The following is a 26,775-nucleotide window of genomic DNA, read 5'->3' on the forward strand; positions in this document are numbered from 1 at the left end:
TTTACAGAAAACATTATTCCTTTGTCAGCTTTCAGTTTGTAAAATCAGAACCATTCTTTAGAAAAGACAACAGTAAAACAGCAAGAAATTTGTCATGCTTTAATTAAAATAATTCTTTAGAAATTCATTATTTACATCTGCAATAATATTAATAACAGTATAAGAAAAAATAGTCACAGTTCTTACCAAACATCATAACATCAGCATGACAACAAACTAAAGTTATCTGACGCAAAACAAATGTATTTCAAGCCTTGTTGGTTTTAGTAGCCATCACCATCGTCCCCCGCCCTCATCGGTCACTCTCTGCGTAAAACTGCTTCACTTCCCCATAAGTAATTCATCATTTACAATATGTACATATTGCTAGACAAATGCATTAATTGTTTTTGAGGGGCATATGAGGGCATTTTGTTGCAACTGTGTCACCTTTTACTCTATTTTCACTATGGGAACGCTCTTTAAAAAAATCTCTGAATTTACAGTGAAAACAAGTCACAAAATGAATTTGCAAGCAGACACTGATCACAAAAAGGAATTCATTTAGTGATGATGGGACAAAAACATTGTAAACAAAAGCAGGCATAGTTCAGTATAAGAAGTTGCATATCCGTATTCACTGGATCAGTGGAGTCAAGTTGCAGATGTGCGAAAAATTAAGTCTTTGGCCAAAACAGCGTTAAAGAGCTCTATATACTGAAGATATGCACCTTGATGTGAGATGTTGGGCTGAGTCTCTGGAAACAGGCTCTAGGTTGGAGTTCAGTGTTAGCAATGTGTAAACGTGCATGAGTCAGAGTTACCCTGGGCAACGGTATCAGTACTGACAAATAAATAACTGGTGAGTAGTAGACCATGAGAGGATATAAAAACAAACAAATGTGTTGCTGGTTCATCAGCAGAGTCTCAAGTTCACATCCAGTTTTGACTTTCATGCCTTGGTCCATGGTCAGATGTGTGTCAGCTGATGTAATGTTCTCCGGTCTTGGCCCCGGGTCGAGTCAGGTCCAGCACCAGCGCAGAGTCTGTCCATGCAGCAGGGACTAGAGGTGGTCGTAGGCGGCTGCGGAGGGGGGAGCGGTGCGGGAGGCCGAGCTGTAATAATAGGGTGAACCTGCGGGGGGAGACACAGATGGAGGCCTTCAGAAGTGGAAGGTGTTGGGGTGGGGAGATGGATCGGACTTTCCTTGATCAATCTTATCCAAGGTTTTACTGCACATGGTTGAGCTGAAAGTCTGAGCAGCTCGGGCTGTTTGTGCTGTGAGTGAATTGTGTCTGAACCCCCTCACGTGAAGATAAGAGAAATGCAGGACTTTCTTTTTCTAGCCAGGATAGAACCCAAATGGCTCTGAGCTTCTGTAAAAACAAGCTTCTGGGCATATATACACCAGTCCCATGTCAATTCATAGTCTTCATGATCTCAGCAATGACAGGGCAATATACCATTCATCCAAATAGGAGTTTTTTTTAACTTGCCTAGCATATTTGTTTGTATATGATTTTTAAACCCAGTGTTTAATTTCACCACTATCTCTCTGCTAATGACATAATGTGATTCAGATTTCATTTTCTCAGACAAAAAGATTTGTCCCCAAGGTCAGGTGGAATATGGAACTGATGTGGTGACACTTATATTTGAAGGCTTGATCTACTGTGGCTTTGACTGTACCTTGTTAGTATGTCGCTTTGGGCAAAGGTGTCTGCCAAATGAACAAATGTAAACGTAATGATGGATGAGCAGAGATGGAAAAGAATGGCATCAAGCTTCCTGGAAAAGTGTGTAAAAGGAATTTAAATTTGATGTATCGCTTGTTTGATTCATAGTCTTCATGATCTCAGCAATGACAGGGCAATATACCATTCATCCAAATAGGAGTTTTTTGAATTGTAATTGTAATTGTGTTGTAAACATTGTAAATTACTCCCCTGCTTATCATCTCCCTTTTTGTTTGTTTGAGCCTTTTTGCTGTAGAAAATCTTTTGATTTTATATTGTTTTGCCTGTAGCTTTTGTGCCGCAAAAGAGCTTTCCAACCTTTTTGGGACTTTAACTAATTAAATAAAGGTTAAATAAGTGAAATTTTTTAATTAAGGTGGAGCACAGAGCCGTAAGTAAACCCTGGTTAATAATGTCATTATATGACATGTGACTTAGGCAGTTTGCATGCCACTTCCTGGTGAGTCTCTCCTCTTTCCTACAGCACTGAAAACCATTTCAAACATCTAAATAATTTGTCTTTTGTTTGTGAAGGTCACAATTATTAAGGCAAATCTAAACATATCCTGAGGTAACAGAAATGTATACAGCACAGTACTCTTGGTGTGTTCCCACTCACCCAGTATGCTGGAGTTGGTGAACCTCCAGGCTTCACTGTAGGAGGTGTAGGGCGAATGGCTGTAGGTCTGACCTGTGTAGTCTGCACCTGCTGCAAGAAAGTAAAAGACATCATCAAACACTCACTCCCAGATAAAACACGCAATACAAAAAAGAAAACATTCCTTATTAACAGGCAAAGCTAATACGTCGCCAGGAGCTGTACAGAGTGGAGTTGTTTGTGTGTGTGTGCCAGCATCTGCTCAGCCTTAGCACATAATTCACCAACAGTTAGTGCGGCCTGTAAACCATTAATCTGTGGTGCAGGTGGATGGCTGAGGGTAAAATCCCTCGGCCCAGTGGTCCGTGCATGCAGCTAGCCTCTACGCCCTCTCTCCTCGGCGCCCGGCCCCTCGCATCACTCAGCCTCTGCCCTCTGAAATGCCCTCCGCCTCCTTCTCCTCTTGCCGTCCTACACTTCCTGCTTTAGCCTCTCTGGCACTCCTCTTTCTTTCTTTTCTCTTTTTTTAACATTCCAATATCTAATTGGTAATTATGTTGGCTGGAATGAATCCCTGAGCCCCCCACCCCAACCCCCCCTCCACCTCCTCCTGTCCTAACCCCCCCACTTTTACTCAGTAATTGTGTAGCAACGCTTCCTCACAGCAAGCCCACCAGAAAAATAATAAATCAGACCCTCTCATTTCGCGCTTCGGAGGGCAGACTTCAAATAAAAAAAGGCACATCACACACACACTCCCTTTCTCTCTCTCTCACGTCGTATGCAGGCATCCTGACGTAGACACACACACACACACACACACACACACACACACACACACACACACACACACACACACACACATCACAAAGACCCTCCTCCTCTTTGCTCATACCCAGACTTTACACCCCCTCAGCCCACCCTGCATCTCCCTCCTGGGCCCCCTGGTTCCCATGGCGATGTGTGGTCAGAGGTGTCTGGGTGGGGGGTGTGGGCAGCAAGGCGGAACCCCCAGCCTGCTCCCTGTACCCCCTGGGCCCATGTGCACCCGCGCACACACACCCACACCCAAATGCACGCACACGCACGCACGCACACACACACACACACACACACACACACACACACACACACACTATACAGTTCACCCTGGCAAGACTACTCATTGACTCTACCCGTCTTCCTGTTAATCTACAGGCCTTCATCCCTTCCTCTCTTTCTCTTTATTCCTTCTCTGCCTGCCGTCATCATCCTCCCTTCTCCGTCTACCTGTCTTACTCATTTGGCGTCATTTGATTTCTGTTTCCTACCTAATTCCTAAAGTCAAAACTGCGCCCTACCTGCAACCATGCCCGTGATGGCGGAGGAGGAGTATCCTGACTGGGCAGGGGATGGGATGTGAGGTGGGTAGCCTGGCAAGGTGGAGCTCACCATGTCACGACCTAAAAACACACACCAACACACACACCTTTAACGTCAAGATAGAAGTTGAAGTTACTATTTTACATTTGTTTCAGCTACAAGACCTTCTGGTTTTAGGTTTGTCTTTGCTGCAGAGAAAAAACATGAAAACATTTAGTCAACAAATTGATAAGTTGACAGTCAGAACAATTTGAATTTTTTTTTTGAGAAAAAATGCCAAAACTTCACAGCTTTCAGCTACTCGGAGGTAAGTATTTTCTGCTTTTCTTTGTCTTCTATGATCTAGGACTTTCTTGCTGTGAGGCCACAGTGTTATCCACCGTTCCACCGGGCCACTGTGCCGCCCCATTCTCCCCATTTCTCATAATTTTCGGACAATTCAAAGAAAAAACTAATTAACTGAAAGTGGATCAAATAACAGCAGTTTAATCAGTAATGAAAAAAATCTTTAGTTCCAGCCTTACACTAATGGTCCCTTGAGAAAAGTTGCACATGACAAATGTGTGAACATGAATGAGATGGATGCCGGCATTACCTGAGATGATAGACTGACTGCCGAACTGCCCGTACACTGGTGCATGATGGGAGAATGAGTTGAAGGCGTTAGGGAAATGGTTGGAGTTGCCGCAGCTGCTGCTGACAGAAACGGGCTTCTGCAGCGCCTGCAGTTCCACGAACGCCAGGTTGGACGCTGCCATGTTTGGGGAGGGGCTCGTGCTGGTTACTTCTGGGGACATTTCCTGTTTTAGACAGAGCGGCAGGGACTGTAGGGGCTCTGAGGTGGAGACAGCCAGTGTGCAGTGGTGAGCGGGGTGCAGGCGGGTGAGAAAATGAAAACAAATGGTGAACATGAGGGGAACTATGAACAATAAAAGTGAGTGAAAATGTCAAAAACAAACAAAGAGTGAGTGGCTTGATGGTTACAGGTGCACTGTTGTGTGTTGTAGGAGTCAGCACGCGGGTCAAAGGTACATCATAACATTAAGAGTCTCACCAGTCACCATGGTGTAGCTCTGGTGCGCAGTCAGATTCCGTCCAATGGCAGAGCTGGATGTTGAGAGGCTGGTCTTTGCCTCGTCTAGACTGCCATTGATGAGGGATAGCGGGTACAAAGTCTGCAAATGATGAACAGGGATTAGCTATTGATGTAAAGTGTGCATATGTATGAGAAGGAGCAAACATGCATGTGTGCAAGCCATAAAACAAAGGGTTTTATTTTTTTCAATTTACAGTTTGAAATTGTCGAGAAAGAAATCTTAAATGTAAAGAAAATATGAAAACAAGACCAAGGACAGCAGATCTAGGAATCACTGTGTTCACTTTGCATTTATTCCTTATATAGACTTTCTGAGTGGTGCTTCAGTGCATATCAAACATAACACCTGTTTGTACCTGCTCTGTCTTGCTGCTGGAGGCGGAGCCGAATGAGTCCGGCGGATAGTGGTGCCGATCAAACCCACAGTCCAGATGCTGCGTGGCCGCGGAGAAGTGATCCACCCTCATCTGTTTCCTTGGGACGCCTCCGCTGCCCTGAGAGTCCACGCTGTGCCGACAACTCTCCTGATCACCTGAGAGGCACCGAGGGAGGGCGGATGGTTAATGAACAGACAGTTCACATGTGATATGTATGGTGAAAGTGCAAATCAAACTCCTCAGGCAAAGTATAAAAAAATACAGAGGATTGAACTGTTTTATTACATAATGTTAAAATGCTGAAATGACTCTCAACCGTTTAACCTTACACTCATACTAATAGCTTTCCAAACATAATGTGGGTGCAATATAAAAGAATGGGTGTCAGGATTTTGTAGATTAGGTTTATTTTTTAAGAGTGTGAATGGGCTGTTTTTTTACACTTTCAACTCCAGCAGGCCTCAAACTGAGCAGATTTTCTTTCATGTATCCCTTCATTGCTCTTACTTTGATGCCTCTCAGCCTGTTCCCCCTTGTGAATGAATTTCAGGTAAAGTAAAGGTCGAATAAGTTATTAAATAAAGGTGTTTTTCAGCTTTTCCAGATATTTTGAAGTGAGTGACTTCAAGGCAGGATGCAAATATACTTTCAGAAACTAAACATTAACCTGGAATAAAGTTGAATGTAAGTGCTTGTGTTTGGAAACGACTTCAGTATGCTCCAAAAACTAGCAGAAAAAAACAAGATCTGATGGGCTTCCTCCCATGAACCACCACAATAAAACAAAAGTATGCCGAAGTGTGGTGTCTCGTTTATTTGATGTAATTCTTACTGTCATCGTGGCTCCTCTTGCCCTCGGCGCTGGGTTGGGGGATACCCAACAAGCCACTGATGGAGTAGGTGGAGCCCAAAGAGTCCGACTGTGGAGACTCGGGAGGGGTGACTGCCGAGCTGGGGACTGAGAGAGAGAAACACAGACACAGCGGACATGATACTGTACATCTCACTAGTCCTGTTAGGACAAGGTCATGAACTGAATCCTACACAACGATGAGGATGTTCTTTAATCTTTAACCTTAATCCTTCGCCATCACATGATAATGCCTGGTGATACAGATGGTGACACGGCCTCCATTGCGCGTGTGTGCACGACTTACTTAAAGTTTGCCCCGGACTCAGGCCTTTTCCATCCAGAGGCAGATTGAACGGCTGCTGGACCTTTGTTCGAATTATTCTGAAGCAAAAAGAGCGAGCATTAATTTTACATTTAACAGTCTCTTTAATTGTTGTTTGGTGGGTGTAAGCATCGCCATAAAGACAGCATATCAATGTTGAAGGAAGATGCAGTTTCTCTTGTCTGTGAAATATTTGCTTCATTTCCTAAAACATCTTTAGTAGATGTTGGTTTCATGACCCTCAAAAATGCACTCAATCTTACTCATCCATCATCCAAGAAGCCAGATGTCTAAATGCCGCGGAGCCACAGTGGCATATCAGTGCCTCTAACATGGTCTCGTTCATAATTCAGTTTGTCACCTGTTAATGGAGCTCACGCTGGGCACCGTGTCACTGTCACACACTCCCTCTGCCAGCAGTCTGTCCCTGATTTCCCAGGCGAACATGGTGGGATTCTGCCTCTTGTACTCTGCGATTTTGTCCACAACCTTCGGGGTGGCCACCTTGGGCTTAGAGCCGCCGATCACGCCAGGCTTGATGCTGCCTGTCTCGTAGTAACTGGAAGACAGATGGAAGACAAGGAGGGTGTTGAGGATTGATTGTGTGTATGGGACCTTTAGTTTTGATTAAAGCAAGTAAAGGTTTTCAGTCATTACTTCAAGCTTGGCTGTCAGACAAACACCAAAGTGTCCTGGATAAGTAAACAGACTTTCAGAGGTCAAAGAATACGAACAAGGCTGATTAACAGTAACAGGAAGTGGAGTAAGGTGCTTGTTGACGTGCTTACCGTCCCAGGATCTTGCTGACGCAGCCGTGGCTGACTCTGAGCTGCCGCGAGATGTCACAGGGCCGAACCCCCTGGTGGGCCATGTCCACGATGCGTTGCCGGATCACCTCCGGAAGCGGGCGTCCATTAACAAACATTCCACCTAGTTGGTTAAGACCCCCATGACCTGGGGGAGGAGGGGGGATGAACACTCATAAATGTCATGGAACCTAAGACATGCCAACCTCAACCGCACACACACACTTTTGAGGGCACTGCAGACCCAGACTAATCACAGTGAAGACAGAAAACATTTTAGCAGTGAAACTAAACCAAGGAGTCCAATTTAGATCCCTAAAAGTTGTCCCTATGGTAAAACATGATGAGTGGATAAATTACACACACACGACAGAGTTTCTGTCTGTATGAAAAAGCATGTTTAAGTCATCAACTCATTCAATGTTACAAGTGATAATGAAAAAGTAGCTGTGAAAAAAAGCTTAGAATACATTACTGCATTACTTGCTTTAGCCTCAGGGATCAAAAACAGTAAAGAAAGAAAATTATTTAACTTTCCCAAACAGAGTACTATGTGGTCTCTGAAAAGCTGACGAGCCACTTTGATTCTTTTAAAAGTGACCCGCAACATTTATCATTGATTGTCTAACAGGCTGAAGGTCAAATGTGTCTTGATAAATTATAGCAGTGCCGGTGTTGTCTGGACTGTAATGAAGTTTTACATTAAAACAGTGGAGAACACAGGAGACGATGAAAGCAGCGAGAAGAAACAAACCTTCACCACAATCAGGGGCTGTGAGTAGTGGATGAAAGATTGTGGCATTCCTGCTTCAGAGTTGATTTATTAGCATTTACTTATTTACTTGTCTAAACTGTTCAGTGAATCCATAAGATTAAACTTTCGTATTGTTATATTGTACCCGTTTAACTGTACCCAACAGCAAAGCTCATCCTTTTAAATTGATGGTTGTTTGATTACTTACAGGCTAATCACCTCCTTATGATTAATACCTGCAGGCCTATTCTCACAATTCTCATTTATTTGCCACTAATTTGTTTTGAGGGCTGTGACATGAGGCCCAGTGGGCTTCAGTGACGGTGACTCTCTTGTTGCATTGTCCTTGGAAATGATGATAGGGAAACATGTCATGTAAATGTCTGTGTGGTGATCCTAATCATTTGAACACAGAAACATATCATACACAGAAACAGACATTTAAATAATTAAGAAATACATGGAATCACTCCACATTTTTGTATTATCAGTCTTTTTAAATATATAAATAATGTTTAACAATATTTTTACATCATACTTGACCTTTCCTCTGGAATTTACAAGAAATGATGGCACAGTGCTTATTTTTATTCATGTATAAATATGCTTTCTACAACATAAGAAGCTACTTTGGTATCCTGCAATATACTGCTAATACATTTTATATGTCATTTTATTATTAATAACATGTGGAGCTGATAGTGTTTTATTGCTAATGTGATGTCGTTTTGTTGTTAGTGTATTTAGCCTATTTGTACCTATGCTGAAAATATTGTGAATAACAAAAAGCAACACTGTTAATGTCTTAAATTTGATTTTCAGAAATATAAATTATTAGGCAAACATTTGTAACATATAGCAACAATGCATTGGTCTAAATGATATCCAGAGATGTTTAAAATTCTGCTCCTGCAAAATAACCTACAAAAATATATTTTTCCCCCCGGTAAACACCAACAGACAAAGCGCTGGCTGCGTTTCACCGCCATCCTCCACTATCTTCTCTACAGGCTGCACGGTGGTGACTCTGCAAGAACACCATTGCTTTTAATTTAACCCATTGAGACGCTTCTTTTTCTCAGCCTTTTCCCAGCTTTCATTTCCACATCAAACAGCCGGACGAGGCCGACGAGGGGGAGGGAGGGAGCCTCTATTAACGCTGCCAGCGGAGTGTGGAAAAAAATCTCCCCGCCAAGCTTCATCAACCTGCAGGATATTAAAGCGGAGCAGACCCGGGGGGCGGTGAGCACGCACGCGCGCATGGCTTACAGACCCCGCGTGCACACCCAAAAACAAGAAAACAAAGCGCGAGTTCATTACGAAAACACTTAGATGTCCTATATATAGATAGATATATAGAAACAAACCGTTAGCCTCCTGCTGCTCCATGATTGACCCAACTGTAGTGGCTCTGACCAGGGGAGGATTGCTCTAAATTTAAATTTGACAGCTTTAAGTGCCATCCAATTAACTTCCATAATATCCTGCACTACAACCAGAGAAAAAACCCCAAAAACAATTCATTCTCTCAAGAATCACACTGAGCAGACAAAACACCTCTCTGCATCCCATAGGCCTTCCTTCTCCAACAATGTTTCCAGTGTGTGTCTCATAGCTAATATTAGGCTGGGTGGGACTGACATGCCTTATGTCTAATGAGAGTGCCCTACAGAACTTTATTTTAAATTCTAGTGGAAATCCCAACGTTTCTGAACACACCAGATATACCAGGCCACATTTTGGATAAATGTGTATAAAACCGTGCACACTATATGGTGCAGCCATAACCCACATGGAGACATGGGATTGTATATTTAACGCTCATCTACACATAATAAAGGTTAAATAAAGAGCTGGAACAAGCTGACATAGTAACTTTCCCTTATTTAGCCTTTTTAAGCATTATATAAACATTTAATAAATGGTTTATAATACACTATAATGTAGTTGTGCAGATATAAGGGCATTTCTGTGTTTCACTATATTATCTGTTTATGCAGCAGCCTCCACTTATTGGTGCCCACAGGAGGAGTTACAGCTTTAGACAAATACATATATATCTGCTTACAACTGCAATATGTGCATGTGTTGTGTAAACCATTTAATAAATGTTTGTATGCTGCCTATGAATGCTAAATATTTTTTCCAAACCTCACAACATGAGAGGAAATAAAAGGGGACGGCTGGAAGTTAATAAGAGAGGTTTTAAAGGTCAGGAAATGCCAAATATGTTTAGCCTAATTGTTCAGTCAGCAGCAGAAGAAGCTTGTGTTGTGTATTTACCTCTTCCACTGTTGGTGGACATATCCCTGAGTATTTGGTCCTTGCTCCACCAGCTGAACGTGACGCTCTCCTCCACGCTGTCCCAGTTAAAGTGTTTTTACTCCCCGCCCTGCCTCGTCTGGCATCAGTGTCACTCCTGAGCGTCACTGTCGACCACACGCTGCAGGAGAACAGTGGTTTGTGAAACAGGCTGTTTGTCATATATGTGGTGCCTCTGAGCTCGTACAGGTCCACTGAGCTGGTGTTTCGCAGTGGCACCCTGTGTGCCTCTACGGGGAAATACAGCTAATAAACTGAATATTGTCTTTAAATCACCTGTACATGAGACAGGTGGTGGACAGTAGAAGAGACTGAGGTCATTTAACATTAAGACTAAATAGAACAGGCCCGTGTAACTGTATTTCTGTAAAAAATACTGTGATTTAATAAGAAGTATTTGTAAAACATGAAAAATTTTCTTCCCCTTCGGCCAATCCAGATGGCTGCTCCTGTTATACATAAAATTCCCCTTCATTAGCCGCTTGGTAATTAGGATTGACTGGTCTCATTAATCACCTTATAATTATTATAACCAGAAAGTGTATTTTATTTTGGGTATTGGACCGAAGAATTGGAGCGTAATATATGTGTAATGATGTAAAGTAGATCTGATGTAAGTGGAAAAAGTTGGAGGAGAGAGAGAATCACTCTTCAGGACTTTGTTTAAATAAATTATTTTATCTTTTGAACAAAAATCTATATTAAATGAAATTAACCAGAATCAAGTCAACATGAATTAGAGGACTTTTCTTAAAGATCTCAAGAGCCTTCTTCATCTCTGATTTGTAATTGGAATTAAAATTAAACAACTCAGATGGAGTGAAGAGATGACACAAATTATTAGAATTTCAAGTCTTAACTAAAAGATGCCAAATCTGTTGTAAATATGTAATTGGCAGTGGTTATTGTCCATGCATAAGAATTGTTTACAGGCTCCATCTGCTCAGCTGCTGCACACCTCTCCACACTTCTGGGTGATCTTCACAGTAATAAGAGCAGAACATTATGTCATATACTAAGTAAAATAAAACAGTGGCAGTACCTTCATTAATGCACATACATGTAGGACTGCTGTTAATTTACATCAACTGCAATTATTGGAATAATAGGTTTTGACAAAAGTGGAAAAGAATGGCATTTATACGCAAAAGATTAATAAAGCCAGTGTTAATGTTACTGTGTGGAACTGTTGATTGTCAAAATGTTAGCATGCTGTTTAAGCTGTCAGGCCCTGCTGGGTGGACAGTTTAAAATTAACCAAATAATTAGCAGACTGTCACAGACTGTTAGATATTAGATGTGATGATTGACAATATAAGTTATAATGAAGTTTTTGATTAAACTTATTCTGGGTTTGTGGATAATAACATTTAAGCTGTTACTATTAAATAAAGCCTATAAGGGGAATACTTTATTTTCACTTTAGTCTAGCCTAGTATTGTTTTAATTAGCTTTTGTTTTTTGATGATGACTAATACATTTATTTGACAATGTAGTGTAACATGAAATGCAACTTCAAATTTTTGTTGAATATATCTGTGTTGTTTTTTAATTTTATTGTAGTTGGCTGTGATCATTTGCAATTTGTCTCCAAAAACCTGGATATTTTAATTTCAAACTTTATTTGTACAGTACAAAAATTAAAGCAGCTGGCTAGAACCATATTTAAAAATTTTACATTTTAAAACGTGAGGTAAAATAATTGTACTTCTTAAGCTGCTGAAATAAAAATGTAGGGAGCACAATTCTAGAATTAGTCTAATAACAAAACAATATAATAGTTAGTTAATAAATTACTAATTAATGGAAGTTTTGAGAAGAGGTCTGATTTTGGGGAAAAACAAGGCAGGATTAGAAACAAAGTAAGTTTTTACATTTCCCTGATTTTTTTTATGTAACTGTGTAGCTTTCAGTGAGTATAATAACAACTTATCATCCACACGACGTTAATACTAGCATACAACAACTGCTTGTAACTTTTACTTACTGTTTTAATTGTTCCTGTTAATAATGCCAATCAATATTCTCCAGCCTGTAGGTCAACATGAACATATGAACAATATCACTGGCATTTTAAGATCCTAGTTTATGTCTAGATCGTTTATTTTGTGAGGTTTATATCTGACAGTTTCTAAAGGTGAAGGATTTGGATCTTTCGCTTGGCATAAATTATGTCTATAACAGTTGACCCTCGCGCAGCTTCTGTTCGGGAAAGAGATGAGAGGCAATCATGGGCTATTTATAATTCACCGAAACTACAGCCTATAGCCTCTTAACTCGGGCCCAAGCACGAAGGTTCATTTTTTTGGACCAGGTATGAATGTGCATTGGAGAAAAATATGAGAATTAATCACAATCGTTCAGATATTTCTTTATGTAACGACGACTGATCATTACTCTTCTTCAAAAAAAACTTTCCCCTTATGTGCACATGGTCACATCTTTACACCCGTATCATAATAAACTGCTACCATTATTATGCCTCATGTTCACCCAAAGTAGCGTGACATTAGCGCACAGTAGGCTACTGTCTCTAATTTTTTTCATTTGTCGTTTTTTTTTTTTTGGATCACTGAAGTCTCCTCTGTTACGGTTTTCAGCTCGCTGTGCTGTCAGGACTGCGGATCACTAATTACTCCCGGTATCAGACACCACACAGGCTAACACAACCAGATAGTGAGGAACTGAAACGAGGGCTTACCTTTCAACGACGCAGCTCAAATAATAGACAATAAAAAACTCGTCCCACAGATATTCTGATATTATCCAAATGATGGGGTCTCTGGTGGTGTGACACGGTGTGTGCCCGGGCTGCTGTTGTGTTGTGCTGTGTGTGCGCTGCCAACTCTCAGCCAGGTTTTATCCAACCGGGGCTGCGCAGAGGACGGAGCCGTGCAGCCATTGGAGGAGTAAAGGAGAGGAAGCAGGAGGTGTGGTTTTATGGAAAACAGAAGAGCACCGCACCCCACCCGGTACCACACACACTCGCGCTTAAAAAAAAGAAAAGAAGTGGATAACTGACCCTGTGTTTTTATTGCATTACTCCCACTGAGTGACTGCGACTGTACGGAGACACTCGTCAAGGAGAGACGGCTTGTTTCCATGCGCCTCCAGCAACAGCCCCACTTTAATTAGACTGTACAGGCATGTGAGTCCGATTCCACTGCGTTCACTCACAATTTAGTACCCAATTTGCTGCCAAGAGCCCGAGTTCCCCCCATGCAGGTAGGCTTATGGCTACTGCACACCTGACTTGAGGAAAAGGCCGGAAATGTAGCCAGAAAGGTGAACCACTGACCCCAAAGTTATGTTTTATGTTATGTTTTTTTTTTTTTTACTGATCACTCATTGGGAAAAATAAGAAAACGGACATAGGACCACTAGAAGTGTAAAAGCATATTTCGGTGCAAACCAATGACCTTCTGTCCCACACACAGTCCTATAGGCCCAATTCAATAGGAGATGAATGTGATTCTTATCGCCAAATAATTGTCCTTTCCAAGCGCAGTGAAATCGGGTTTTTAATTAAAGGAGGCATTTCCCTTTAAAATCTTTAGCGATCTTTATTTTCTTTTCCGTAAATGTATTTGTCCTGTAAAAAACAAAACAAAACAAAACAGGTAAATAAGCTATATATTTTTCTCCTCCTCTGTCTTTTGCTCACAAGGTTAAAATATCTGGAATCATGAAATAATAAAATCTCAACTCAGGTAGCCTAGGTCAAGTCTCACCTGTGAGTGCTCCAGGGCGTTTTTTGTAAAGTTTGGGCTTAATTATTTTCTTTTTGGATCTAATGGCACTGGAGTCTGAAAAATAATCACACAAAAGTCGATAGATAACATTTGAGTCTATTGGTAGCCTACTATTTCATAGCTCATCTTGGTCTTTTACTGACATTCATCTTGAAAAATAAATTAGGCATAGATTAAACAGAGGGTTATTGGCCAGATAACAAGGAGTAATAAAATGAAATAAAACACAAACTAATTTAGAGCCTATATATGCAACAATGGTAATGCTACCTCCAGACGCTGCATAAAGAAACATTAAAAAGAGATTTCTGCACAAAAACAAATTTCTTGCAGGCATGCAAACGACGAAGAGTTGACTTTCTACACCATGCGTAAAACAGGGCTCGTAAGCGCGTGATGTCACACCATAGTGTCAGGATATAGTTAAAACGCTGTTAATGTTGTTCTCACGAGCCTGTACAACAAACACAACACCCCTTAATGACAACCATTCGCGGCACCACGTCGCCTGTCTCATATGAAAGCAGGTTTAGCCATATGGACTTTTTTTAGGGGAAGTGATCTGTTGAAAATAAGATTTTAAGTAGCCTAAATTATTTTGCCTGGAGAAAAGGTTGATCTGCGAGAATTAATTCATACTTTTATGTAGGCTACATGTAGCCTATTCAGATTCACGACAGGTTTACAGCAAGAAAAAGGGGAACCAAAATTCCGGAAGAGGCGACCTCAGTCCTTATCTCGTCAGTTTGTGATTGAAGTCCTTCATTCCTCTGCCACCATACATCAGTGCCGCTGCAGGACAATGGAGCGACTGTTTTTAAATAAATAAAACTGCCAAAAGACTAAAGGGAATCATAACATTAGCTGGAAACAGAGACAGTCCTCTGTAAAGTGACCAGAGCGCAGAGAAAATGACAAGTGCCCGCAGGGAGAAGAAGTGGCAGAGGAGAGAGAGAGGGGTGACAGGGAGTTTAACAAGGGATTAAAACACACAGACACACAAACAGATTGGTATCTATCAGATGATACTGTGAATTAAAATAGTGCTTAATTATATGGGCCCACTTGCCGAGGGGCAGCAGTCACACACGCCCTAAATCCGGACTCTCATAACGCATATTTAGAAAAGATCCCACTGGAGCATCTTCGTGTTTTCCTCAAGCCTCGCCTCAAACCGTTCTCATACAGTAGGCTACTGGTTATACTGACAGGATGCTGTCAGATACCGTCTAGGCTACAACCGTTGTAACTATAGTCGTGGTTAATTCTTAAAGCTAAATGCCACCAACACCTACAGCTCATAACGTAGGCTCCCTGTAGTTTGGACTGCAGAAACACTCTCAGAGAAATCCAAGAAGACTCAGGCTACAGAAAGACTTTCGTTAAAATTATAGTTAGACCTATTCTTGGCTTTGTAGTAAATATAATATTTATTTTCATACAAAATAAAAGTGTAAAATACATTATAGGTCTGACAACTTACCATCTCCTGACTGATAAAAAGACAATGCTAAATACAAAACAACATGCAATTGTGCTGTATATGGCCTTGCCAACGATGCTGTTCATCCCAAGAAACAGGTGATTTTTAAATATTCTTTTCTATAGGCTACATATTTTTACAGGCCTATACTGCTGAGAAATGTGGTACAATTAAAGACTGTGTTGATGCTGACAGTGTGCAAAAATAATTTTAAAAAGGTAGGTTACAAAGGATAAAAACGCTTTGCTAAAATATAGTTTGCATGTATATAGGCTGACACATTTACTGTGTTTAATTTTGATGGAAAATTAGGGCTGTAATTCTAACTCAACCTCTCAAACCTGAGATGCAGTTTTCTGGATTTTTTTCTGCATCTCACCTCATGTCACTCAAAATGAACAATATTCAGTGCAGCTAAATTACTTCCCAGAAAGATTCATAAAAGACACTTTGCCAGATTTCATAAAGCCTCCAACACACACTCACTGACTGTCTTTCAGTATCCGCGTGCACCCTCAAATCTGCAGTCCCATCAGCATCCACACTCTAAAAGTGAGGAGTTAAATATACAACGTTTATTTATTTCCATGTCTCCGGGTGTTTCTTGTCTCCGGGTGTTTCTCCGGATTTACTTCTCCGAGCAAAGTCTGTGTCCTTTGCCAAAAAAAAAAAAAGCAGCATAACCTGCAGCGACAGGTGGCAACAAGAGGTGAAGGGAAAAGGTCAGAGCGACCACTTCCGACTGCAGAGGTAAGGGAACATGCAGAACAGTTTTGCTGTTTAGAGATGATGAGATATGTATTTTCAGCTTGATTCTAAACATAGAAGTAATCTAATGCAATAGGCTACAGCACGAATATATAGGAAACGGTTTCCAGATGTAAAATGATTTTACGAGACCTGTCGTGAAACGTCTTCACTTTAATCTTTATTTTGACTTCTGCAAAAGACGAGTTAAAGGCTAGACTAATAGCAATTCTGCACTTATAATGGCATTTATCAGGGTATTATGGCAAAAACCTACTATACTAGACTTTATAGGTCAAAAAGTGCAGAAGGACTACGGTCAAAATAAAGTCATTATAAACAAATAAAGGCTACCAGAAACACACTGTGCACCTAGGCTGTATATTAAAGTGAGACCTGGTGAAAATAAATTATGAAGCACCGCACAGTGAGTGGCCCATACAAACTCTTCAGGAGTATTATAAAAGTCAGGTTTTTCCTCTCCCATCTTTCATCCCCCTCTCAAACCAAGCAGAGTCGGACTGCCTCGCAGTGCGCGCTCCCGCAGACAGTGATGCATCGCCCCCTGCCGCCTCCGCGCGCGTCCCCCGCACAAGATGAATGCATCCCGGAGAAAAACCATCCACTTAATGACAACTTTTATAAATCTATAGCCGCGCCAGCGCATGTCTCTTTGTGGTCAGCCAGTCGAGATGAGCCAGATAATTAGGTCATAATAGCTGGAGAAACACCTCACTATTGATGATCCCATTAGGGAGATGATTTCCCCACCTCACAAGTGCTGAAACGTTTATTTTCTGAGCTGTTTTTGGTTTAGAGGGTTTCCCATAATGACAGAATAATTAAAACATTTTGCATTAAGATTATTCACTCCAATCTCTTTAAACTTTATTTGTGGGTTAAACAAAATATTCTGCATTGTGTTAAGAGCTGTCTGAGGAGCACAGTGTCCCACTATGTCACCATGAGAACTGGGACACAACATCACCCCTATGATGGAGTGAAATCCATACTAGTACGGTTATAGTTGATATGAGGGGGGTTGATTGGCAACAAACATCTGCAGATATGTAGTCTACAGTGTGCCTGTTTGTTGGGATCCCCCCCCCCCCCCCCCCCCCCGTCCATCTTTCAGTGCCGCCCCTTTCTCTCTGACCAGCCTTTACCATCTGTTTTGGCTCCCCTCCATTCTGTCCCCTCATCTTTTTCTCCTCATCTTCCTGTGTTTTGTGCACTGTCCACCCTCCCTCCAGCTTTGTCTGTCTTGGTCCAGCCCTGTCCATTGTTCCCCCTGTGCCTCCCATTTCCGCTTTGGTGTTGCCCTCTGACCCCACACCCTGTCCTCCCCCCTGTCCCTCCTGCTGACGCCGCCCCCACCTACTGCCCGGGACCCCAAATCTTCTTGTTCTTCTCTTGACTGCTCCCTCTTTAGGTTTTTTTGGGGGGCTAATAACTGTTGCCAGCAAGCTCCACACAAAATCCCAGCGTGATTGCTATTGTGAGGTCTACAATGGCATACAGGCAGTAATGGCCATTAGCAACACAGGGGCTCGGTCTGTGAGCAGTGTTTAGTTGTGTTTAGCCCACATGCGATTTGGACTGGTGGTCAGATAATCTTCAATTGGTCAGCCAAAAGTTTTTAGTCTCAGTCTCTCAGTCTCTGTTTCTGTTGGTCTGTTACTGACCCCCTCCCTCTCTCCTAAATTAGTGTAAAAGCGTTAATAGTCCAAAATGTGCCATCATTATTTATATGAATGAAATCAATGTGGGTGATACAGGCCAGTAACACACACACACACACACACACACACACACACACACACACACACACACACACACACACACACACACACCGCACCCCCATTGACACACACTAGTAATTGCAGTAGACTTTGAAGATCAGAGAGGGTCCATCAGAGCGGACCTTGTCTTCATGCCTGTCAGTCAGAGTCGGTCTCCACAGAGACGAGAATCACAGAGTTGGCAACTGGCTGTAATGTTTTGAGGGGTGTGGAGCTGACTGTCCTCATGGGAACTCAGGTGCTCCTCTTAAGTGTAGGCATTTAGGCCACAGAGTTTATCAGATGAAAAGTAACAGAGCCTCATTATCCATAGAGCATGTGGCTGTAATGCAGAAAATATCAAAGTACATCTCTGTTAGCAGGCTGACTGAATGTCAGCGAGGAGACCAAAACACTTTGTGTTGTCTCCTGGATTAGTGTCTTGTTACTCTCAGTTTCCAATTAACTTGCTAAAGAGACTCAGAAGAAGACACGTTACACAAGAGCAAGATTTGGTTCTGCATATGTGTCTTTTAAAAAAAATGCTTTAGATTTACAAGCCTTACTGACTGAACTTAAAGGGTCAATTCAACCAGATTACAAAAACAAACCCCAAATGGCCTTGCTTTTAGGAGTTTTCATTTAGGGACTATTTCTTCATTAGAAAGTAGTTGTTGGCCAATAAATCAGCTGATCCACCATTTCTGTCCAGACTGAAATATCTCATCAACTGTTGTGTGAATTGCCATGAAAGTTTATCCAGACATTCATGATAAACCCAATTACTTTAGTGATTCCCCTGACTTTGCCATGAGGTTGACATTTGTAATTTTAAATGAAATATCTCGACAACTATTGAATAGATTGCCATGAAATTTGGTACATATATTCATGTAGCCCTCAGGATGAATTGTAATAGGTTTGGTAATTACCTGATTTTTCATCTAGCGCCATTATCAGGTCAAAATTTCAATTGTCTAATACTAAGTATCTACAAAACTGCCAAAATGACATTTCCATCAGCCTCAGCAGTACTTTGTGTTTCTGGTACTTTGTTTAATGCTAATAAGCAAATGTTAGCATGCAAACATGCAAACTAAGATGGGTGACGAGATTAACGCTACGCTAAACATCAGCATGTTAGCACTGACATTGTGAGTATGTTAGCAAGCACCACATTGCTAAATACAGCCTCACATGTGGCTGCCACAATGGCGGTCAATTAGTCTTGTTGTAATTTTGTAGAACTGGCCTTTTAACACACACAAAAAAAGTTTCAGTTTCCAGTTTACTTTTGGTTCCAGATAACTGAAGCTGAAGACCACAATCACATTTGTAACACATCAGTGACAGTTTAATGTACCTCCAATAGAGTCAGTTACAGGGTTATTTAATGTACCTAACTTGACATGGAAACATCTGACAAGCTGCACCTATGACCCATACAACCCGTGAACAGCCAAAACAAGAGCTCTAGCAGTGTGGCAACAGCATTGTTGTATTCTCTATCATGTTTTAATGGACACTTTTTATGGTCAAGCTACACATAAGGAGGTGGGTAAGAATTAAAGAGTGTAGTTAGGTATGCAGCTTGAACCATATATTTTCATACAGTCAATTTTATACATATTAGATTGAAATAATGGAAGTGTGACTGCTTTTTTACAAACACTCTGTCCATGTGTGTGTGAGTGAGTGAAGTTTGGCTGTAAACAGACAATAAAGTGGAAAGAAATGTTAACACTGTAATGGTAACAGGCATTAAGAGAGCCGGAGAGAGCGCCTGCAGATTTACTGCTGTGATGTCCCACTGATGTGGCGTGTTTGACGATTACGGACAGCCCAGGGTAATAGCAATGTAATTAGGCCTTTACTGTCGTGTAATTCTCCGTCAAGCACATTGTCAATAGCTTGGCTGATGAGGTTGAAAGTGAGATTGGGATCTAGTGACCCAGACCAGCCGCTGTAATAACAGCACACACACACACACACACACACACACACACACACACACACTCACTCACACACACATGGGCAGAGTGTTTGTAATGCAGTGTTGATGCTGTGATATTTGCTTTTGTCCCAGTGTTGATCTAAGCTGACATTATGCTGTATGGCCCTGATCGCTGTTTGTCTGAGTGTTACATTTGTCATCTGTGAGAGGGCAAACGAGGGATCAGGAGGACTGGAGAGCAAAGTGAGAGAGGGAGGGAGGACCTGGCAGGTGAAGGAGGGAGGAATAGAGAGAGAGTGAATGGGGGGTGGGGGGGTGGGGTATGCGCTCATCTCTTGTGTGTCAGTTGCAGATCTGCTGGTGCGGAAGCAGATCTTTTCCCTCAGTGACTCTATTAATTTACCTCATTTATCTTAACCACCCCTTCCCCCCAATAAATACTGGAGACCTCAATCCATGTGTGTTTGTTAGTGTGGGTGTGGGTGTGCATGTACGTGAACAACTATATATCTGTATGTGTGGATATGTGTGTGTGTAGGTGTGTGTGTGTGTGTGTGTGTGTGTGATGGAATAAAAACACAGCAGCTCCCCTTTTCTATTCCCAGAGGACAAATCCGTGGCGGAAAAACTCATTTTCCTGCAAATAGTTTGTCAGCCAAGCTAGGAGGAGTGATAAATTATCACAGACGTTAGGTGAAGGAGGGTGACTGGAGGAAGAGGGAAGCCCTCTCTCTCTCTCTCTCCCTTTCTCTCATACACACACACACACACACACACACACTCCTTTCTCTCATCCTCACTCACTTTCCCAAAATTCTCCTCCCTCTACTTCCTCCTATCATTTCTATTTACCTCTGATATCTCTCATCCTGAATCTCATATTTACAGGAATCTCTGATCAAAATCCATACATACGTGCATTTCATATGCAGAGATAAACACTCACACAGACAGCATGTACACAAACATGCACGCTTGCACACACACACACACACACACACACACACACCCAGTGCAAGTTGGAATTGGGAAAATGCGGTTGCCCCTACAACTCAAGTGTGACTCCCCATTCCAAATGATAAATTGATGGCCAGAAAAATGGATTTGTTTTCAACTAGTAACACATCAAAGAAATAATAATTCTTCGCGGGGGAGAGTGGCGGGATGATGAATGGGGTGGACAGCTGGATCACAATGGAGCAATGGAGTGAGTGAGTGAGGGAGAGGGAGAGAGATGAAGGAGTAGGATATGAGAGACAAACTGTAAGATCAACACGCAAACAAAACATGTCCAGACAGCTGAAATGGTTTTGTACGTTTTGTAACAGGGTAACTCTGGGGCGGAGACGTCTGATACCTGTCTCAATTGGCCATATCAACATTTGGACACTTAAACGTTACGCCCATATGGGATTGTTAGACAGTTCATTCCAAAACGATTGGCATTAATATGCTGCTATGACAGCCTTTTCTCTACTGGGAGGATTTTCCCATCGAGACACAAGAGCGCACTCAAATTCATCCCAGAGATGTTGAATGTGGTTGAGGTTGAGGTCAGGGCTCTGTGCAGGACAGTCAAGTTCTTCCACACTGGAAAAAACTTTATTGTGGATCTGGCTTTCTCATGTTGAAACAGAAAAGGCAAAGTTGGAAGCACACTAATGTTTAAATATTACTGAATTATGTAACATAAAGATCCCATAATTGGAACTAGCCCAGAGCATGAAAAAAAAAGTATACAGAAAGGGGGGTCCACATGCTAGTCAGTGTAAATTTATTAAACAAACATTTTTAAGTGTAATTATTTATGCTACATTTATTCTGCAAGAATGCCTGCCAATACACATTACAGTGTGTATTGTATTTTGCATTAATGAGAGTGACAGAGGTGAAGGAAAAGTTCAGGTCTTTAGACCATAACATATACTGTAGCGATTGTATACATAGTCTGTACTTTTAAAATTTTTATTTAAGCTGACATGACCAAATATTGCGTTAAATTATCGAGTTAGATGTACTGCAACATCACTATAGCATGCAATCCAGATACGATTTTTAAGAACTCCTCAATCTCCACATAATTTAGTACTCCTTACACATAAGCATCTCTCTCCATTGTTGTTCATTTAGTTTGGAAGAAGTTTGTAAATTGAGTGAGCTTGTCCATTGATAGATTCAAGGTACTTTACTCTTTGCTGGGTTTTGAAATTTTGTCATTTGTTGTTTAACTCTCTTTCCACTTAAACTACTACTTGAGCACCAAAACGGCAGCTAGAGAAATGCAGATTTTAAAACTTGTTGGCTAAATGTATGGGAAGTGCCACTAAAAACAACTTCAAAACACAACCAATGATATACAGTAAATGCTGACAGGTGAACTGTCGACAAAAATATTATCCTAGCAAATATTGAATCAAACTCCATATATTCATCTCGACTGTTAAAAATGTGAAATTTAGACTATGTGAAAATCAGTATGAGACTACTATGTTGCAGGTGACATTTTCGACTACTATTGGCCCTGTTTTCTAAATATCATCTGAAGGAGTGGACGGGAGAGTTTGATACATCAGTAAAAATGTGATTTATTAAAACTGAGCAAAAATACTCCAAGCCACAGATGTCCAATGTGCAACTCTGCGGGATCTTCACAACAGACTGTTTGGCTTTTAATGCTTGTTAAACAGAAGAAGGAAAACAGAATCAACCAAAGCTATTTCCAAGAAGCACAATAGTAATTTGGAGAACAAAAACAACAGGTGTATTTAAGTTACATCACTCCCTGATGTATGAATTATGGAATATATTTCCCTAGTAACCTGAAAATCACGTTTAGTTCTTTCTGTTGCAACTCATCCACCTCTACAGTCCTCCCACTCAGCTCTCATCCCACTCAGGTAGTCATCTCACTCAGGTAATAACCGTTAGCATAAGCACTAAAGTCACATCATCATGATCATCATCATTATCATTATCATCATTGTCCCTGGTTCTAACACATTTATAATCGTAGGCAGAGCCACATTGGTAACCATATATTCAAACAGTATTCAGGGAATTATTTGGACTGCCATCGTGCACAACGGATCATTAAATGTAAGAGGTGTTCTTCCCCCCAGGTTTCTAAAACCGACCCAGTACGATGTCTATACGCAATGTGTGTTTTCATCCCGCTCATTTTTTTCCAACCATATCTTATTTCTATTCTTTTTTATTGCCCCCACCCCTCCTGCACATACACTCTTTCCCTTCGTAGTGATTGATGGAGTTAGGCAACGGAGCACAGAGCAACTTGTGGCCAACAGTCCAAGACAGCCTGCATCTGAGAGAGAAAGAGAGAGGTTAGTGTGTGGTGGTGGTGAGGAGGAGGAGGAGGAGGAGGGTGGGGATTAAACGAAGAGAGAGGTAAAAGGGAGGGAAGGAAAGAGGAAGGAAATGGGGAGTGTGAAAGAAGAGAAGTGGAGAGAGAGAGAGAGAGAGAGAGAGAGAGAGAGAGAGAGAGAGAGGGGAGCTCAGCTGAAAGCCACAGACTTAATTCTATGCATCATTAAGCAGTCTCACTCAATGCAACATCCCCTATACATCATCCACGCTCAGTAAACACAACGGTGACATTACATTAGCAACTGCAAATGAATTTTCTTTTTAGAAGGAAATTGAGAATACTCTCTTTCTCTCCCTCTCTTTTACCCTCTCTGGCGTTGGCAAAGCTTGAGCGCAGGCCATAAAAGGCGGGGAGATATAAACAAAATAAAAACACAAACAATATTTCCCTTTGCCTCTCAGACAGAACAGTGCAGAGATGTGTGCACAAATACACACCACTGTTGTGCATTCTGCTGTAGTTTATTTATTGTATGAAAGCACATCCCCCCAAAATTAACATTTTATTCATAATGTTGCAGGAAACAGATCATTTTTATTTAAAGATAAGGTATGTTTGGTGCTTGGAAACACTTTGTGTTGTGTACTGGCAATAGGCCTGTCCGTCAATTTGCTCTCAGTTTGTTAAATTTAATCTTGTCCTGGAGCTGGATGCACCAGCTGTTCATAAGTTATCCTAGTTTTAATGTTGTTTCCTGAGTGCACATTCACACATCACTCAATTAAAAAGATCAGTTGTTACTAAATATTCTGACTCACTGCTAGGTGTAGGCTAACTGTTCTAACTCAACCAACAGATAAAACCAACGTTAGCTTGCTATACCATCCGTTTAGACTGACAAGAAAAAGATGTTATGTGGTCCACATGTCCGACACTTAATCAGAATGCTGTTTAATAATGATGTAAACTTACAAATACTCAAAAGTAGAAAATGTTATGCAGTGTTAGCTAGAATGACATTAACGTAAATGACCAAATACAGTTGATTATGGCAGTTTTAGCTAAACTGGATATCTCCTTGTCACTTTAAACTAACTTGGTTTTCATAATTCTCATTTGTTGTTAACCTTATGGCAGAACTCTACCATGATTGGAGAAAATATGCAGTCTGTTACACATATTGCAAACACAAGGTAAAAGGCCATTGTTTACAGCTACTACTCCTTTCATAACAATTGATCTAAAGGAGAACATAGCACCAAACCCTAGGCTAATAAAGTAAGTGACAAATGCTAAATGAAAAACACATTGGCAAAGTGTGTGGGAAGTGCTACTACAAATAATTTGCTTAACATGGACAATAAAACATTAGCTCATATATGACCTGTTTAGGTTGGCATGATGTGATGCTGTTTGATAATAAAATAAACTAACAAATGCCCCTAAGTAGAAAATGTTTTGCCAATGTTAGCCTAAATTACGTTAGCTTAAATGTCAGTTAGGTTAACGGTAGCTTAATTGGATATTTCCACGTCTACATGAAACTACATGAATACTACAAACTCACACATATTTTTCTATGTATGCATATATAAACAAAGAGATTCATAAAATAACGAAGGATTGGTAAGTTTACTAAGGCATTTAACAAATTGGCCGCTTACATTTTTGGTACTTTTTGGCAGCAATGTTACTGTAATATTTACATAGTTTTATATTGGATACAGTTACAGATGCTTATTAGCAACTGATTTACACAGTCTTTACTAGCTAGGACAGTTTTAAGTTTGTGCAACTTGAGTGAATAATCAGTAGTTTGAAACTAGTTAAGAACTTAGAAATGCACAAACTTAGTAATAAATTCAAGAATAGATGGTGAAGCCCAATTCTGAGGTTTATTAAAACAACTACACAGATACCAGCAGGCAGACACACACACATTTGAGCTGCAATCCATTAGAGCATGTGAGTAACATAAATTATTAAGCAAGTCAAATGAATAATTATGTTTTTATTACACAAATTAAGCCCTTTCCCCTAAACTAGCCAGGCTCTGAGGCCTGGGAAATCTATTAAGGCTGTGCTATAGATCATCCCATCCACTGTGGCGTGTATATAGATCTGTCGGCTCATTTGAGGAATATTGAATCCGTTACAGTAAAGTAAGCCCCTGGATTGAGTCAAATGTATAAATCCATGCATGTGTGAGGAGCTGTCAGTGTGTGCTGTAATGACGGATGGCACTGGGTCTCTGTTTCAGTGAGAGGTGATAAAAAGTCAAAGTATGAGTGCCGGGGAGGGACAAGGGAGTGTGGGGGAGCAAAGACAGAGAAAAGAGAATTGGAACAGATCCGTCAAATGATAAGGGCAATCAGTCAATCTAGGAACGTTTCAGACGATGGAAAGTGTTATTTCCTCCCAGTGTAGTTTGGAGTCAAGGGTCGGTGAGGGGTCAAGAGTATGACCTCTGACCTCCTGCTAGTGAAGTGTTATTGATTCATGGTCTGCACAGTTTACTCATGTTATTATCTATTGGACAGGATTGGTTTCCAATTGCAGTGATTTGAAGTGAAAGTACTTTAACACAAAGGAGTGACAAGGACTTGATTAGCAAGTAAACAGCATTTTTAAAATAAAAAAATATACTCCTAAATTTCATACAATTTACAGACATGCATTCAATATTTGTCTCTTTTGAGGAAATGGACCTGACACACTATTTTGTTTTTTACAAAAGGTGAATAAAGGAGAAATAAAACACCTCTGACCACACAGCCTCACACACTTAAAAACACTGTCAAAATATTAAGTTAGTTAGATATGTTATTTATTGTGTGTTATAGTGCTTATAAGAGGCCGATGTTTGGTTGGTTTGTTTTTCATAAGACAATGTGTTCTGAATTTAACCATATGATCTGAGTATCATATATATTACACTGTAACCAGTTCTGAAAATTTTCAATTAAATTCATGCTACAGAATGAAGATTTCACCTCAATAATGCAGGGGTGTACTTGGAAAATCTCTTAGTGAGCATGCTGTTGAGGCAAATTCAAAATCAAAAAATTTGGAGGTTCCTATCAAATAGCATGATGGCCAAAAACATGTGTAAAATTATGAAATCCCAGAATTTACCCCCATGAGAAGTCAGTCAGAGTTTCTGGTAGCATCCCACTTTATTACCACACGTTTGGTTCATCTTGACACCATCTCTCCCTTTCTGCTTTCTGTCTCAAGAGCATCAAACAGAGCCACGGACCCCCTACCAGGCTGACCCCCACGCTGACCCCTCTCCACACTCTGAACCGCTCCGAGGTGTGAACTTCTGTCCCCCAGCTGATAGAGCCTCCCGATAATTTTTATAGTCCCCATCCCTTGCTGTTTATGACTCTGCAGTTTGATTATAGCAAAGGGGGCTTGGAGCAGTAAGAGCCTCGGAGACACACACACACACACACACACACACACACACACACACACACACACACACACACACACACACACACACACACACACACACACACACA

The 26,775-nt window shown here is 41.0% G+C and overlaps 1 protein-coding gene across 1 annotated transcript; it reads right to left on the reverse strand.

The window, feature by feature from the left end:
- Nucleotides 1–292: 292 nt before the first annotated feature.
- pax8 (paired box 8) lies at nucleotides 293–10,226 on the reverse strand. The gene is made up of 11 exons (XM_046066895.1): nucleotides 10,168–10,226; nucleotides 7,113–7,254; nucleotides 6,686–6,883; nucleotides 6,307–6,383; nucleotides 5,982–6,107; nucleotides 5,117–5,304; nucleotides 4,731–4,851; nucleotides 4,272–4,511; nucleotides 3,655–3,756; nucleotides 2,336–2,425; nucleotides 293–1,114 (listed from the first exon to the last, which is right to left on the reverse strand). The coding sequence occupies exons 1-11, from the start codon at nucleotides 10,187–10,189 to the stop codon at nucleotides 1,044–1,046; spliced, it is 1,377 nt and encodes a 458-aa protein (XP_045922851.1). The 5' UTR covers nucleotides 10,190–10,226; the 3' UTR covers nucleotides 293–1,043.
- Between the last annotated feature and the right edge of the window lie 16,549 nt (nucleotides 10,227–26,775).

The sequence above is a fragment of the Micropterus dolomieu genome, linkage group LG13 (genome assembly GCF_021292245.1).
Source record: "Micropterus dolomieu isolate WLL.071019.BEF.003 ecotype Adirondacks linkage group LG13, ASM2129224v1, whole genome shotgun sequence".
NCBI classification, from domain to species: Eukaryota; Metazoa; Chordata; class Actinopteri; order Centrarchiformes; family Centrarchidae; genus Micropterus; species Micropterus dolomieu.

Coding starts and splice junctions, on each gene's coding strand:
- pax8 (XM_046066895.1), bottom strand. CDS start 10,189: ATGTCCACCAACAGTGGAAGAG. Junction 7,255..10,167: donor GTCCACCAACAGTGGAAGAG/GTAAATACACAA, acceptor TTAACCAACTAG/GTGGAATGTTTGTTAATGGA. Junction 5,305..5,981: donor CAAGAGGAGCCACGATGACA/GTAAGAATTACA, acceptor GGTGCCTCTCAG/GTGATCAGGAGAGTTGTCGG.